This window comes from Prunus avium, chromosome 1 (assembly GCF_965620075.1).
Source record: "Prunus avium chromosome 1, drPruAviu1.hap1.1, whole genome shotgun sequence".
NCBI lineage: Eukaryota > Viridiplantae > Streptophyta > Magnoliopsida > Rosales > Rosaceae > Prunus > Prunus avium.
Window position 1 is genome coordinate 2,428,314 of NC_142284.1, and position 17,891 is coordinate 2,446,204.

The 17,891-nt window shown below is 37.5% G+C and overlaps 1 protein-coding gene across 3 annotated transcripts; it reads right to left on the reverse strand.

Annotated features, from left to right (window-relative positions):
* Positions 1-268: 268 nt before the first annotated feature.
* LOC110751446 (TNF receptor-associated factor homolog 1a) lies at positions 269-10,304 on the reverse strand. 3 transcript variants are annotated; one of them, XM_088255997.1, is made up of 13 exons: positions 10,087-10,304; positions 9,044-9,267; positions 8,036-8,147; positions 7,126-7,214; positions 6,956-7,024; positions 6,741-6,870; positions 6,102-6,260; positions 5,387-5,735; positions 4,471-4,583; positions 3,584-3,734; positions 2,451-2,950; positions 2,244-2,370; positions 269-1,854 (listed from the first exon to the last, which is right to left on the reverse strand). In XM_088255997.1, the coding sequence occupies exons 2-13, from the start codon at positions 9,219-9,221 to the stop codon at positions 466-468; spliced, it is 3,366 nt and encodes a 1,121-aa protein (XP_088112123.1). In that variant the 5' UTR covers positions 9,222-9,267; positions 10,087-10,304; the 3' UTR covers positions 269-465. The 3 variants fall into 3 exon arrangements, with proteins under 3 accessions (XP_088112123.1, XP_088112119.1, XP_088112121.1); XM_088255993.1 differs by having other exon boundaries at positions 2,163-2,370; positions 10,087-10,302; XM_088255995.1 differs by having other exon boundaries at positions 2,163-2,370; positions 2,451-2,926; positions 10,087-10,301.
* Positions 10,305-17,891: the final 7,587 nt, after the last annotated feature.

Here is a 17,891-nt window from a genome sequence, read left to right on the forward strand (position 1 = left end):
TCATCCATTACGATAGGCAAATCCAAATTCCAAATGGGACTTTTCTCTCTCTCCAATACCCAAAAACACATAAAAGCACTGGTAGGAAATCAAATAAAAAAAGATTGTGTCGAACTCCAATAAAAAAACCTTCTCCGCATTTCTCGAGAAGTTAAGCATATAGATCATGAGATGAGAAACAGTGACCACACAGCGGTGATGGGCCAAAAGTAATAAAGTTAAAATTTCAAAAAGCCTGCTACAGCCATGAACCATGAAAACCCCAGGATAAATCAAAGCTTCATTTCTAACTTATGAAAAGGATGGAAGAAACACTCTTTACAAAATGTTTTCTTCTGAAAAGATTACAACCTCACTCCAAATGTAACGACCCAACAATTTCCTCAAGTACATTATTACAACGGGCAGCGACCCACTAATTTGTGGGTAGGCTCCGTTGCTCATTCTCTTCACTAACCGTCCTCTTCACTGACCATTTGAAGGCCGGAATACAGTGTAACCATTCACCCCACATGCCATGTTCGAATATTCAGGACCGTAGTAAGGGTAGCCCTCAGATTCTGTGTTCCTCATGCCAAGTACAGATAGATCAGAATTTGCCATGGGCCACTGGTTAGGAATTAACCCATCAATCTGCCCATTTACATAAGGTGGCGGACCAGCTTGCGGAGTAAATTCCCTAAGTGATTCGAAATGTCCCCCTAAAGTGTAGCCCCTCTGGAACCCATCATCTTGGTAACTCCGTGTCCGCTCAAACCTACAAGAGCTGGTTGCAGACCCCATGTCGCTAGATATGCCCAAATCACCTGGGTAAGAAAACTGCCGATTTAAGTGGGTTGGCCCGTTGCTGAAGGGGCGGAAGACTGAGCTTCCTCTAGCAGGTCCAAAGCCATGCTCATCATCAAGCAAATCATTGATGATATCAAGGTGAGGGAATTCATCGGCCGATACACCTTGGGTCTGGCGCCCAGATGTACAGGCTGGGAACTCAGTGGACAAATGTTCCTGTGGCCTGCCATGTAAAGGCGGTTTGTAGAAGTCAAAATTTTGATCATGAAGCAAGGAGGAAGGATCGTAATTCATGCCTTTGATCGATTCCCTTTGAGAACTCTCCATCCACTGGGGTCCATTATGCAACGCATCCCGAGTTACCATCCCAAACGAAAAACCTGATTTAACTGAGCTTGGGTCCATCATTTCAGAGCTCTGAGGTAAGAACATTGGGGCAGATACCAAGGCTGGTGACTGTGAGTATACTGGGGATGGGTTCACTCCTGAGCTTGGAGAGTTATGCGTCATACCAGTTGAACCTGAAGCTACATGGTTACCCAGAATGGCATTTCTATATGACTGGGGAACATAACTATGAGTTGCTGGTGATGGGTCAGGACCTAACCGGCCAGCTGCACTTACTGAACGAGCAAGCAGAGGAGCTGTTTGAACAATAGGCACAACAGCAGAAGTAGGCCTGGGACCAGGAACCAGAGGAGCACTGGAAGGCCTAGACACCACAGGCCCTTGCTGTGCCATGGCTTTTTCAGCTGGTTTTGGAGTTGCAGCCTTCTGAGTCTCAGGTTTGGACACACCATTATTCTGGGATGTAGTAGTCAAAGGTGTCACTCTATCAGTATGCTGTGCACTGATTGAGGATCCCTTCCTAAGTGGAACAGAATCTATAACAGCACTACTCTGGCACTCTGACTTCGGTTGACCAGTCAAGGGCACAATTTTAGGTGGGCTTCCAGGTGAGGATGTTACTGCTGATGTCTTCTCTTTCAACTCTTTCAACGGTCTTTCCAAATCAACCTGATCCTTGATACTCAATTTTTTCTGCAGTGAAACAACTTCTTCCTCCTATAACATGAAATGCAAACAACAGTTGTGTAACACTCGTGGAAAATAAGAAATTAACAAAATCGCTAGTTATGATGATAAATGTAGCTTTCTAATGTGTTAAAGAGTATGGGTGGCAAGGAATAATGACAATAGTGCAAATACAATAGGAAATATTGGGGACTGTACGACCTTTGAACCAATTATGCAGTTAGAAATACGTGATAGAATAAGTAAACAGTAGGGTCCGGGTGGTGAAGGCCAACAACAGCAAGGCAATCTTCGAGTCATGGAAGACCACAAAAAATTATAAGGAAAGAAATTCTCACCTTCTTAACAACGTGCTGCTCCAGCCACTTAATTCGATCCTGCAATGAATGAACAGCAGGCTCAGACTCAGATTCACGCACCTTATTACTACTTCCAGAAACATCATTCTGAAATCCTGCATCAGCTACAGGTCCAGAAGGCTGATTATCCATCTCATTTGGCCAATTATTCCCATCACTTGTTGCCTTACCACGCTGATGTTTCCCCCTGCAATTTTGAATTCAGGAAAATGATATAGTACCTTGTATGATCACAGTTGCACAGCAAGAAATGCGAGCTATATTTACCTGCTAGGTGATTTTTGGTTTTTGTAATTAGAAAAGGAGTTCCCTTTATATGGCCCATTCATTACCACTGATGGGACTGAGTCTGTGGAACATGTTGAGGAACTATCATCCATCACAGATGGGCTCTTTCTTTCAGATACTCCATTTTGCACAGATGACAGCCCACTAATTCCACTGCTACTGGCTTCTGTGGGAGGATGGACTTCTGATGTGTCAGTGTCCCAATTTATTGGACCAGCGTCTCTGTCTTCAGAATCAGGCTGAGGTACTTCAGTAACACCATCCACTGAATCAGACACATCAGATACATCATCCAGTGTTTCTGGCTTTTCAAGCTCATGTTGCTCCTCATCCCTTGTGTAATCTTTCATTTCCTCAGTGGGGTTTTCTTCTTCTTGTTTCTCTTGTACTGGTATATCGGGCCTTTCCTCCCTCCCTTTGTCTTTCCCCTTCCGGTTATTCCTCTTCTGTTTAGCCTGTAGAAAAGAAGCAAGGGATGCCTGTCGGAATCAAGGGAAAATGAGAAATTATCATTTTTGACAAACTTTCAAACCTACCAACCCCATTCCCCTCATTGCAGTGGTTTCAGTTTGAACAAACGTTAACAGAAATGTTGCATTTGAATATTAGTTTATCTATTTCCACCATAGAGCTGGGAAAAGCTTTTCTTAACTCAGTTTTTCACCTATCTGAAGGACCAAAATAAGAGATTAGAAAGTAAGACTAGTATAAAAGGGATCCCTGGTGGCAATATTGTTTTCAAAGTCAACAAATATATATAAACACCCCATACTTAGTAAAACACCTGAGAGTGAACTGCAGGAACAAAATAAAGCCAAAAGATACATTGTTCTGATCAGAATCCATGCATAATAACTGAGGCAATATTCGCGAAAAATATGCATTCCAACTAAGGCTAATAGAAAAGGTTACAAATAACTCTTCTAAAACAGAATTTCCTTTTTGTAAATATCCATTTGATGATTTTAGATGAGAGCACAGGACTTAAGATGTCATTAACAAATACAGTCATTCTGCTGATAACTGCTGAGGGAACATTTCATAAGACTCAACTACTGAATCACATTAACAGGCCAGTTGGCAATATCATAATACTCTAAACCGAACCGAACCTGTTTTTTCTTTGACTTCTTTTCCTTTTCAGTTGCTCCTCGTTTTGCCTTTTGCTCACTTTCAGCCTGCCATGCTGCCTCTTCCTCTCGGATGAGTTCCTCTTGCCTCTTCAATGCAACAGATTCATGATAGGCAACTTCAATTTTATTGCTGCACGTAAAAAGGACAAAGAATACACCATTAATAAAATTAGACACATAAATATGATCAAATTGTCATTGTTGAACCATTCATACTGTTATAAGGTAGCATGGTCTAAAGATATCTACCATTATCTACAAAAGTGATAATTCATCACTCAAAGTGACATTCAAACGACTACAACAAAATGGCTAACTTCATTAGAAAGCTGGCTAACTCCAGCTTTAATGTTGATGACAGGAACCTACAATACTTGAGAAATGACGACCAGGTCATAGTACAGGAACCTACAATCCCTTATCCAAAGTAGGTTATGGTCTAAGTTATGTCATTTTCGATTACACTCCCCAGGCACCAGCCTAACTCAACATACACAAAACTTATTCATGAAAGAAATTAGTGGCCATAACTCCACCTATTTCACTTTGTGTAGTCCCAGGAACCACAATCCCTGGATTAAAAAATGGCATGCCATTTACTGTGGAAGCAAATATACAAAAGATAGTTTGCTAAGAACAAAATACTAAGAATCCATATCCATTATCAACCACACATTTCACAAACAGATAATTCATTAACCATAACTCCCCCTGCACATTGCACGAAACATATTTGCAATATTATGAAGCGGGATTCACAACTAATTTAGTAAAAAGAAGACCAAGGGCAATTACAAGAAATACTGTGGGACAATGCTCAATAATTATACAAGCAAGAAAAACACATATTTGAGCTAAGAGGATACCTGAAAATATGGGCAAGCACGAATATTTCCACAGTCCTACGACCCAATTCCGTAAGACGTCTTTCATCTCGCTCGATAGAATCTTTGTTGAAGTCCTCTCCAGAATTTCCATCCTGCAGAAAAACCAGAATGGTTATTCAGAGATTAAGCAAAACTAATAAAATTCCTTAAGTATCTCAGCCCTCCTTTTTCAATCACAATGATAATGCATTACATATCCTCAATAACAATTAGTAGGATATTTAGTAAATTAGTCAGAGAAATTTTCCACCCCATTAAGGTAATAAAAGTCCTAATAGATTCCTTCTAAATCACTAAAACACCAGAATATATAGATCTTTACCCTTGTGAACAAAATTTGACTAAAACAAAGGGCTGGAACTTCCCATTAGGAGGGGTGGGGGTCTTCATATTATTGGTGACTATACAGTCCATAGGCCGTAGTAAGTTAACCAGTTAATCAGTAACTGAACAGTGAACAATGGCACTAGACATGAAGATATACTAAACTAATAAATTAATAAAGAGAATATAACGGTGTTTGAAGTATTGACATGTCCAAAAGCATTGAGGTGAAGCATAATTCACAGTAAGTATTGTGAAAACAAAGGGTATAAATTTTTCCTTTGTTTCGTCAAAAGGTAACAGAACTTTAAACCTAAATACTAGGTTAACAAGAACTTAGTTTATATTCGGACTATCTTTGGTACCCCGATACTGATTCCCAAAGTCCTTGACATGAATGAAACTGGAATAGTTGACAAATCAATTAAATCAATAAGCACAAACATCACCAAGTAAAAACTAAAAAGAAAGGATGTAATCCCCTATACCACACAACCAACAATAGGGACTTAAATGCATCAGAAAAACCAATCCAAACTTCACTGCTCAACATAGGATGTTAGCAACTCACTTTTGTACGATTTTGAGGACCCTTCTCATCTTTTGGAGGTAATGGTTCCATGGCAGCCCTCTCAAGTAGCAATAGCACATCATCCACCAATACAAACGCATCTTTCTCCACACGAACAATTGGTGCTGGCATTTCTTCAGCCTCCAATAGTTTCACCCTACCTTTCTTGGATTTAGTTTGGCCTTCAAGAGCCTTCAAACCACTATACAATGAATCCATTACCAATGTAGATGTGACTTCTTTCTCAATGAAAAAATGCTTAACGACTACTTTCAGGACTGCATCCATCTTCTCCCTGGACATACGGCGCCTAGCATTTTGTTCAATACCCAACCAGAAGGAGCGAAAGCTACAACCATATCAAAAGAAATGTTACTGTAAAATAGACAATATTTAACCAGTAAGCTAAGAAAAACATTTGTACAAACAGAAGAAAATGCATGCATGCATACATACATATGCATCTGTATGCTTACATTACAAACACATGCACCCAAGTCAACATGTTAATGGAAGTCCAGAAGATACAGCAAAAATGCCATTACATTCATGATAATTCACATTTATAGGAACCGCACAAGAACTGTGAAAGAAAGCTTTCAATACATCATGTCTTCCCAAGATAATGCATTGTATAGCCAATCCTAATCGTGATCATTTCAACTTTATTATTTAAGCTGTAGCATGATAAGAAAGTTCCAAAGCAAAGATATACCTTGTCCATCTAGCTTTATCCTCTATCAACTTTCCAAGTTTGCTTCTTCTCTCTTCCACAAAACGACGACAGATTTGCTCTACATTTGTCAAGTATACCCTAACAAGTTCTCTCCTATATTGACAGTCAAGGCAGCGGAATGGCCGGTCTGCTTTCTCCCTATGAAACCAAGAAGCAAAGAAATATAATTCTTGCAAAGACGAATAAAGTGCATGGCTAATTAAAACACAGAAAGTAACAAATAAAGTTACCCAAACAATGTGCAGACACCCAAACCAAAAGGTGTGATTTTTTAATGATGAACTTTGCAATCAAAAGCTGGAATTTAAAATAAATAAAAGAAAGGCCACCAGAAGAGAGTGCCCTTCAAAATCATAACAGATGAGAAAGTCGGATTTATAAACATTAAAAATAAAAATAAAAATAAAAAAGACAGAAAGAAGAGGATCCCTTCAATATCACCACCAGAGATGCAGTGCTATCCTTAACTACAACGTATCCTTTAAATCGAATACCATAACTTATGTAAAACAAAATCGGGCCATGGTGAGACTTAATTATGATAGTTTTTCCCATGTAGAAGTCAGAAATAAAACATCGGTGCTCCAGTAAAAAATTTATACATTAAACAACCATCACCTGATCACTTGAACTTGAGCCTTTATTATAAGAGTGTCAGCATCAATAAACCCATCTAATACTTTTGACAGCTCCATAAATTTTTTCCACCCCCAGTCATGCTCTTTCTTCCAAAATCGATGTAATGTATCTGCAAAAAATTTGCATTTTCTGAAAAGTGGTAATGGATAAAATTGAAAGCCCACTAAAACTAAAACATTGATGAACCAACCAACCAGAATATTTCGACTTCTTAGGATCTTTATTTACCACAGCTATTGTAAACTGTGCAAAATGACTCCAACCTGCTAGACATACAAACAATAAATGCTATAATTACACCACGAGAAGAAAAAAAAACAAGAAAATCGATCATCAGAACTCCAACAAATTAAATATAGCACACCTGGAAGAAGTTTGTCATGATTAGCTACACAAAGAAACAAAGAGAGATGATTGCAAACATCACAACCCTGGGGATAGATTAGAATATACCTGCCAAGTAACAAAAAGTTTAAAATTCATATCTTAAAATGGCTGTTTAAGCAAGCCATATGTGTTCATCAGCAATTAGGCACCAAACTTAAAGGGTAACTTTTTTGCAAGCGTGTATACATAATTCTCAAACTACAAAACCTGTGCAACCTTTCAGAAAGGCATTTTTGCTACATGCTGTTTTCTGGGTGCAAATGGAATCTGTTATTAATTAAAAACAGTACTACTTTTCTATAAATAATATATAAAAGAAATTATAGGGGAGACTATTCATACCCCCAAAGATAAAATTTTGGGTCTCAAATAGAACCCCCATGACTAAAATCAAATAGTATGTCAATCACATGCATGATTAAGAATAAGGAAGAGGAAACGTAATGTACAAAATACAAAACATAATATACTCGTTACACTAAAGGGCTGATGGATTTTCATTTTTTTTCAATTTGATGTTTTTCAGATTTTTTTTTCCATTCTGTTTGACATAAGTTAAAAATTGGACTTTAATTGTTAACAGACTCAAACACAGTGACTAAAATCAAAAATTAAAACCACAGTGACCAAATGTGTTTTCAGGTCAAAACACAGTGACCAAAAATGTGTTTTACCCTAAATATACAAGTGTCTCAATATACTAACACAGTTGGTGCAAAATGCTGATACACATGCATAAAAATTTACAGATTCCATAATGGATAAACTTGCACCATGCAGGTTGAATATGGAAAACATAAACAAGAAAACAAAATTCATAACAAGAAACTTTTTCTGTGCTGAACATCTACGCTGTATGGCAAATAATCACGTTCAGAGTTTCATACCATTTGTAGCCGCCAACCTCAAAGGCATTACTACGAAGTTCTCTTTTGTTAATCTGAGAAAATTTATCTATCTTCCATGTATATTTTCCATATAACTCAGACGGTTTGGGCCCTATAAAGAAGTAAGATAGGTTTGTGAACATTTAACAAAATAATCATAATAAAATTTGAAAGCAGAATCACTCCCTAGTATAGATGATATGGAAAATATACAGTAAAAATTATTTCTTGCAATGGATTAAATGAAGATTAAATTCTCACTCCATGTGGGTGTGATAGGCAAGTCAGAAATGCAATACACCAAAGGAAAAATGAAAGCAACAAATAGAATCAGTAATTTGGGGAAATATAACATAGTATGAAACTAATTCCATGCAGAGATGAGCACTCAAAAGCATTTTCTGAACTGAAACCCCCTCTATTTTCAAAATAACACACCTCACATGTTTCAAGTAGAAAAGAAAACATAAAGCGGAACAGGAGTACTTTTGAAAATATTGAATTTTCAAATATTTAAAAATTCATATGGAACAAATTCTCCAGCCCTTTTTTTGTCAAACCAAGCAAAGCATTGGCAACTGTAGTTAAGATGTAAGTAAATCAATTAAATAAGCACACACACACACTCTCTCTCTCTCTCATTGTCTCTCTAGGACAGCCAAATTGACCTCCCACTTGAGGTGATTTGGATAAACACCCAAGAGAACTTCTACAACATTTTCACACAAGGTTAACAAACTTCAAGAAAAAGGGTTAGACATATCCTCTTTTGATGATGCAACATGTGCATAAAAACTTAAATATGACCAAGGCAAATGTATTTGAAAGAAAATAGCAAAATCACTTGTAGAGAAACCATAAAACATTGGCAGCTACATTTCACACAATCCAAATCCAAGTACATATCATTCTTTTTATGCATTGAGTTCCACAAGCCTTGTATTTGATTGGAAAAAAAAAGGAACACACAAAGCAAGGCATTTAGCATATAGTGAATAAAAATTATACCACCATCGTCGTCGTCATCAGAGTCCCAATAAGGGGGTGAAGTAGATGGGGTTCCATTTTCCACCTGCTCAGAGGACCGCCATTCAGCTAAGGCTTCCCCAGACAGGCAGCGCTGCCCACTTGAAATCCCCTCCATAGACCTTCCCACTCCGGACTCTTCACTAGAAATCCCAGCCATTTCCCACTCCAATATTCCTGTCCTCGCACTCCTTCAATCTTGCTCACTACCGACAAAAAATTTATCAACATTAGGATTTCAACCCCCAATCACATGAAAAAAAGAATGTGCACACTACAAGCCATCTTCCTGGTACCCAATCACACCATAATGCTAAAAACCCAAAAATAAAATGTCGATTACATCCAAAAGATACATGCATCACAACTTTTTGATTTCAGGGGTAAATTGTAACAAGTTAAAATTGACAAATTGAAAAACCCTTCTGTCCGGACTGGTTGCTAGTAAATACAAGGAGAAGACCGTAAAATTTATAATAATAATAAATTATTTAATTGGGACCTGACGGAACAAAATTCTCAACTCCACTGACTAATTAGCTAAGATGATGACAGTTCTACAGCAATCAAGACTCAAAACGACATAGAACGCAAGAAATAAGAAAATTAATTTAAACTTTTTTTCCATGATTTTCTCTGGAACCAAACAGCTTATCAGTTACCATTCCCTAAACCAAAAACCCATATCAAAAAAACCAAATATCAATAAACCCTAAAACGGAACTTCAAATACTTGAAGAAACCGAGCTGAATTAAAACCAAACAGATTGAAAGCAAAAAATTCTTTAATCAAAAACCCTAAAAAGTCAGAACCATTTTGATGAACCCAATTGCAGGAAACTCAAGCCCAATATAAACCCACAATAATCTGAACCAATAGAACTAAGATCGCGGATAATCAATCACCTTTAAACGCGATCAAATAGAAACCCTATTGAAACACAGAGGCGAAAATAAAAATTAAAGAAGAAATACAAAACGGAATCTCGTAAAGGACATCGTATAGATCGAATAGTGATACGAACCTGCAACGAAGACCAGAGCTTATTCACAATGGCCAACGGAAGCTCTGAGATTCTAGAGAGAGAGGAAGAAAGAGAGAAAAAGAGAGAGAGAGGGGTCGAAGGAGCAGCAGAGAGAGATAGAATTGAGCAAAGGCGGAACCCAAAAAAGAAAATCTAATTTTATTTAATTTAGGTTTTTTTCGGTTTTCATTTTATTGAATTTTTTTTTTTTTTTTTTTTGGGGGGGGGGGGGGGGGGGGGGGGGGGGGGGTGGGGTTGAGGAGGTGGAGAAAGGAGATATAGAAAAACGAAAGGGATGGTGACTTTTTGCTCTTCTCCCTCTGTTATTATAAGAACCAATTTTATGCGAGAATCAAAAGGATTTTGTAGTCGAGAAAAATAAAATTCATGAAGGAAAAAAGAGGGGAAGAGGTTGCGGTGCGGAGGCTTATATAGGGTCGGTGACAAACGTGGGGGAGCATAACAAAGAGTAGCTCCTTCCATGTTTTTACGCTTAGGCATGGAGCTTCGTTCATTGGCCTTGCACCTTGTGGGACCCATTTTTCTCTTATTTAGGTTTGGGTGTATAAGGGCATGTTTAGTAATTGGAGTAACGAGTAATCGGATTAATTACGAAACAGAGTCAGTCATGCATACCAATTAAATTGTTTACTAACTGTTGAAATCTAAATGAAAATAAAATGATTCGCATCAAAACCAATGACTATTGTGTAGAATTAGAATGAAAACCAATTTGATTACTAAAATATCTTTGTACATAACACATTCTATTTTGTTCAACTACTTACACAAAAATCCTAGCCGCTCTCTTTCTCTTAGTTCTAAAGGAAAATTCCAACGAAGGGGGAGGAGGATGAAGTATCACTGCCCCTTCTCCTCCTTCTCTCTTCTCGTCTTTTTCCTTTTAAGTTAGTAAATAAGTTCACTAGGGTGTTTTGAATAAAAAGTCTCTTGTGGTGGTTTCTTCTAAGCCATGATTAGATTGAAGTTTCCCATCGCTCATTTTAGTCTATGTTCTTAATCAAATTCTACTCCCCCACGCTGCTCATGTTTTTTCAATTTGATTCTACATCGTCTTTGACGGAGGTTGCTACAAATCACATAATTGTTCTTTGGCAAACTTGTTGTTTTCATTAATTTGTTCGCTTTTATGCGCAGGTAAATCGCTAAAATCATATTTTCTCCAAATCTATTATGGATGCGGTGGTGGGTGTGGCCGCGACGACGTTTCTTTAGGTTGTGGTGGCAGGGTTAGTTTAGGCTGATGGGTTGATTTAGGGTTTTGGTTATGTTGGGTTTGTAGGCTTTATTTGGGCTTATGGCTAATTGTGGTTATGTTGGGTTCGTTTGTGGGCTAGTAGTTTTAGTGCAGCTTTTGTCCGCGTTAGTTTTGTTTTTAGCGTTTTAGTTTGTTGCTCTCTTGAAATTGATATTTTAGATGTCTTATTGATGTCTTTGATTATACCGTTGAAGTTTATCTAATGAAGTTTCAATTTGATCAACAACAACAAAAACTAAGTACCCAATTTTTCAAATGAGCAAAATTGTGTCATCTAATAATAAATCAACTTTATATATATATATATATGGCTAGCTTTCGGCCTGGGCGTCGAGGGCGATGGCCATGGGCCCCAACAAATCTATATATCTATATATAACTATTTGGGTTTTTATTTCCAATATTTTCTTAATATTAACATCAAACTAAAAATGAATGTAAATTCTTTAGGGCCAGTTTGGCATTGTTGTGCTATAAAAATAATCGCTGTCAGATTTGCTATGAGAGAAATCAACTGTGAAATAAATCAGTTTGGTGTTTGGGAAACTTTTTGGTAAAAGTGATATTGGTACAATAATCAGTTTTTGAGTATTTGGTAAATTTTGTGTGAAAGTATTGTGAGCTGTATACAATAACTAAAAAGAACATTATGGTGAAATAACTCTTCTATTCAAGTGTTTAAAATTCTCCGCTTAAATAATGAAATTATTTAGGGAACTGGTCTATGGTTTGAAATGGAGCATCTAATTAAAAAGCATCATTTTTTTTCTTTTTACTCAAGTTGTTGTTATCTTTGTAGTTTAAAATGAAATGGGTTGGGTTTCACTCTCTCAAGTCTTCTCTAATAAAAAATAAGAATTTGGTTTTTAACAAGTAGGAACAAGGAATTGTCCATTTAAATAATCGAATTATGGGGTCCATATTGGTTTTTGAGTCACCCTTAAGAAAAGCAAATTATTTTTTGTTCAACGAAAAAACCTTTACCATTCCATTTCTAAAGATTCTTCTTCATTAGTAAGATGGTAACAAAGGGAAAAACGAGTCATGGCTGCTTTATCTCACGCCTTTACAATCATTCTGTCTTCCAGTTGTAATTGTCGAATCAGTAATCTAAAGGAAGATCACAAGGTTTGTTTTTAGGGTTTCTCCAGAGAATGAGTGACTATGATATCGGTACTTCTAGTGTTTACAGGAAGAAAGATAATAATAATTTTGTCGGTCTCTGTTATCATATCAGTTTGATTTGTAAATTGTACCATAATCAGCAAACTTCCCTAACCCTAATTGAGAATAAGGAAATTGAAAAGAAAAATAAACCTAATATGTCTCTTACCTGAGTCTTTTGGCTTTTAGAGAAGGCTTCAATTGATCGAACATGAAAAATTGAAGAACGTGTGGAAGAGACGGAGAAGAGGGAGCTTTGATGAACGTAGAAGAGAGCAATAGGAAGGAGAAGATTGAAACGAGGAGAAGAGAGACGCGAGAGTGAAATAGATGGGGTTATTTTCTGAATTCTAAAATTTTCATTAAAGTCCGGCGCCTCTCCAAACTAATCTAATTACTACAAAATAAATAAGGGTTAATGACCTAAATGGTCCCCAAACTATTGCCCCAGTATCATTTTGGTCCACCAACTAAAATTTTCAATTCAAACGTCCTTAAACTTTTTATTTTGTACTAAGATGGTCCATCCGTTACAGATTCCGTGACTTCTAATCGCGCGATGGCCACGTGACTGAATTTTAAAGGGTATATATGACTTTTTGAGAAGCTAACACAAAACTCTCGGGTTATTGATTTCAATGGTCCCCCAACTATTGCTCTAGTATCATTTTGGTCCCCAAAACTCCCATTTTCTTCTTCTTCCTCCTCCCTCCCAACTGACACTAAATTGTTGCAAAATTCACTGTTAGCAATTCAGCAAGTTTCAATCTTTATGTCGTTTGGTGCTCAAGATGCGCCAAATCCCTCAATCCCCATCCCCTGCAGCTCCCCAACCCCAACCCCTCAATACCAGTCACCTCCTTCAACCTTTCGCCTTCAGCAAGTTTCAGTCTTTATGTCGTTTTGGTGCTCAAGATGCGCCAAATCCCTCAATCCCCATCCCCTGCAGCTCCCCAACCCCAACCCCTCGGCACTAGTCACCTCCTTCAACCTTTCGCCGCCTCACTGTTGGACGAAGTTGTGGTTCCAATGGTGCTCAAGAGGATACTCACCTAAAAATACAGTTTTGTCCCTCGATTTCACGGAATAATAAACAGACTTTGACGGATGGACCATCTTAGTACAAAATAAAAAGTTTAAGGACGTTTGAATTGAAAATTTTAGTTGGTGGACCAAAATGATATTGGGGCAATAGTTTGGGGACCATTTAGGTCATTAACCCAAATGAATAAATAAATGAAAGTAGCTCATTAGTTGATTTCCCTAATTGCTTTCTCTTAAGGATCGCTAATGGGCCGGGTCAGGCCAACCCACCCACATTTAACTGGCCTTGGGTCTAGCCGGGCTTTAGAGAGGAGAGAGAAAATAACGGGATAGGCGGGGCTATTTAAACACCACCCTCCCCCACCATTAGTTTTTGGCAATCTCCATCCAAATCTCTATTAAAAAAGTATCATGTTAGGCATATGCTTCATTGATAAATTAAAAATTGATTTTTTTCTCAAGTTCTTCAAAGAGCTCGAAGGTGGGAGAAATAAATCGGGGGGAGGGGCAGAGGGGATTCTGGTTTCTGCAAGTTGGGGGTAGAAGGAAGGGGAGGGGTTTGTGAGTGGTGGTTAGGAAATTAGGGGGGAGGAGGAGAAGAAATCGAAGGTGAGGGGCGCTAGTTATGGGTTCTGCGGGGTTGGGGGATTGGAAAAAAAGGGAGGGTCTGTGGGGGAATGAGGGAGAAAGAAATCGAGTGGGGAAAGGGATTATGGTTTTTGCAGTTGCAGGGTGGGAGGAGGAGGAGGGAGTGGTATGTAGGTGGTGGTTGGGAAATGGGGGAAAAGAAATTGGTGGGAGGTTTTCTTTTTCTCTATTTGATTTTTTTACATTTTCCTTATTTTTCTTAATATTATACCTTGTAAAATGTCAAATTTATCCTTATATTTGACGGGCATTTGATGAAAATTGCCAAAAACTAACGGTGGGGGGTAAATCAGTAATAAAATTTAGTATGAGGGCTAAATTGGCTGGCTAAAAAGTTCAGGGTGGAGATTTTGACAAGCGTGATAGTTCAGGGGGGTATTCAACAGTTTACCCTTTATTTTTATATTACTCCATTTACTTAACTTTACAATGTAAATAAGGAAGTACCCCCTCCTCCTATTTGGATTCAAATAAAAATACTAGAAAATCAAATTCCCACCAAATCAAAATATGAAAAATCGACTTTAGTGCAAAATACAATTTAGGCTAAAAATGATGGCTCATTAAGTCAATATATACTTCATACTAAATTCCCATAAAATCAAGTTTTCTTGTTTGATGTGTAAGGAATAAAAGCTGCCAAAAATTATCTTAAGTTTTCTTATTCTGAAAAACCATTTTTCATACTTAGCCAATAATAATTCATACTAAAATCCCATAAAATTATCTAAAATTCACAATAAATAAATTAAATTTAAGAAAAATACAACAAAAATTCATATGAACTCCTTGTGACGTTCTCTTCACCGTAAAGCTCCAAAAGAGGACATGGAAGAAGTGCCTTCTAAGTTGACATAGTTTCATGTAGCTCCAACATTATTGGTATGACTTGAATTTAGGAGTGGCATGGTGTTTGATGAAGTCTCTACAAGAGAGTCATACAAAAAGCTTTGAACTACTTGATCATGGAGGGAAGTTAACTGTGCTTCAAAGTTGACCACCTATAATTCAAAGAAAAAACTTATATGTTCAATTTGAACACCTAATTAGGTTTATATATATATAATTTGAATATAACTTGATATTAACCTATTGTTGGAGAGCAAAAATTTGCGAAACACATCCATATATACGATCTTCAAGCCTAGCGTGAGCTTCATAAGCTATCGTCATCGCAGCTTCGCAACGATCACTGAAAGGAAGATGAGATAAAAGCTTGGATATCCTGGATGCGCCAAAACCATGTGCACGGGTGCGAAATGGGCGCAACATCTTCATTGTTGAAATGTGGTTGCAAAAATGCAACCACTCACACATTTTCGTATCAAATATTTGCAGGCTCCACATGGGATATCAAAACCAAACATGACTGCAAGAAGAAAGAGGAAGAGAGAAGTGTGGCACATATTTTCATTAATAATGATTGATAATGGCATTGGGTTCCCTCTTCTCTCTTCTCTCTGTTGCGAGAAAATAGAAGTGGAATCCCGAAGCGAAAATTACGGAGATTGCTGGATTTGAGGGGATTTGTCTTAGATCTGTCACCCGGAATTTGCAAAGGTCGCTTATGGTGCGTTTGGATGAGGGAAATAAACTTGTGATTTTGACAAAACTCAAAATTTCTAAATTGACATGAACCAATTCCTGTGTTTGGATAAAAAAAAACATAGAAATTTAGAAATTCCGTGTGGAAAAAAAATGGAATTTGGAGATCATAAATCCCAACTTTAAATTCTATCTAAAAGTCATCATTTCTAAAATCCCAAGAGATTGAATTTTAAAAAAAGACAACTTTACAAATAAAGGTTAAATTCCGTGTTTTAAATCCATCACCCAAACAAGAAACTTTACAAATTCTAGAACATTAATTTCCGTCATTTATGAAATCCTTTGTACTTTTAAATTTCCTCATCCAAACGCACTGTTAGGGTTTGTGCGGGTATTAATTAAAAAATGGACACGTATTGCTCGATAGAAAAGACAAAAACATAAAAATAAAAATAATAACTAAGAGAGGATCCGATGTGCCTTTAGGCCACTTCCAGCAGCCCCCTAGGGCTCGGGCTGGGGGCAAGAGCCCAAAATCAAGTTCCAGCAACAAAGGTTGGCCCTGGCAATTCGTGGGGTCCACGAGCCTGGGCTGGCCTAAAGGCAGGAGGAGCCTGAGTGCTGGCCCAAGGGCTGGTGCCATGTGGCGGCTTCTGGGCTGTCAGATTCATTTTTGTCCTTCAATCCAATGGCAGAAAATTTTTCTACAAAAAAAAGAAGAAAAAAGATCGAAAAAAATTACCCAAAATTTGAAATTTGAAACCCAAAATCTTATCTGAAAATCTTATCCGAAAATGTTGTCCAAATTAATTATTTAGGTAAACAAATTTGTTAAAAAAACAAAAAAGTGAATAGCATTTGCCCTTTGCCATGGCAACTGTTGGAAGTGCATTTTACTTTTTGCAAGGGCAGGCACTATTCATTACTATTCACATGAATAGTGCTTGCCCTAGTCCCCCTCTTGTCATGGCAAGGGTTTCACTGCTGGAAGTGCCCTTACAAAGAGAGGATCCACATTTTTTAACAAGAGAGAAATATAATAAGTTATATATATAATATAATTTTTTTTTCCAATATATATATAATATAATTAACCCAATATAATAAGAAATAAGTTATATATATAATATAATGAAATATGGGCCTATGGGCCGGACTTTGATGGGCGAGCTGGGTTGGGCCTTTGTGGGCTCAAACGGACCGGGCTTATGAGACGGGTTGGGCTTTAAGCACTTAAGCCCAAGCCCAGCCCACTAACTAATGGGCTGGGCTGGGCTTTTTCTCGATGGGCCTACTAGGCCCCCATTGGCCCATGAGCCCATGGGCCAAATGGCGATTCTTACTTTCTCTCACAGCAATTATTTACAATAAGTGATTTTTTTTTATCTTTTACCAAACAGATTGGGCTTTCAAAAATTTCAAAATAATCACTTATAGCCCCAAATAAGCAATGTCAAACGGGTACTTAATATACGAAGGATTTACGTTTAATATTCATTAATTAATCCAACGCCTCTTTCAAGAAAACTTTTGGTTTTTCTTCCTCTAATGGCTCCCCCTTTTTTAAATGAGAGGAATATCTTTTTTAGAGTGCTGATATTTCCATTCCTTATCTTATTTCCCCACCTATCTTATCTTTACACCCGCCATATAAATTTGAAAATACGCAATCCTATCTTTCCACCCACAATTATTCCTACAATACCTTTTAATTATTATTTCGAACAAATTCTTTTTGCTAAAATATTCTTCAAATAATAAAACATTAATATTTTTATTATTAAAAACTAATACTTTAATAAAATAACTATATTTTATAAAAAATTTAAAAAAAAACCAAAGCTTCCACCACCTCCCCCAACGCAGCCCATTCTTCCCAACCTTATTTTGTAAAAGCTCGGTTACCTATTAAATTTGATTGCATCACCATCCAATTTGATCTTTGTAGCTAGTTTGTGTTTGTGCCTAATAAATCTCGGCCGATGAAGCTGACCGAAGGAACTTCCTCTCGGCCCTAGCGCCTACCCATAAGCCGAATGTGGCAAGTCGTTGTTCGCTTTCTTTCGTAAAGACAAAGGTGAGCTGTGAAGGCAAAGTCAGCACGGCCTTGGTGATCCCGACC

What these genes read in the sequence shown, in the direction of transcription:
- LOC110751446 (XM_088255993.1), bottom strand. Translation starts at nt 9,221, where the DNA reads ATGGCTGGGATTTCTAGTGAAGAGTCCGGAGTGGGAAGGTCTATGGAG. An exon ending in GATAAAGCTAGATGGACAAG is followed by an intron (nt 5,736 to 6,101) that starts GTATATCTTTGC and finishes ATATGGTTGTAG; the next exon opens with CTTTCGCTCCTTCTGGTTGG. An exon ending in AGCAGCACGTTGTTAAGAAG is followed by an intron (nt 1,855 to 2,162) that starts GTGAGAATTTCT and finishes TTCATGTTATAG; the next exon opens with GAGGAAGAAGTTGTTTCACT.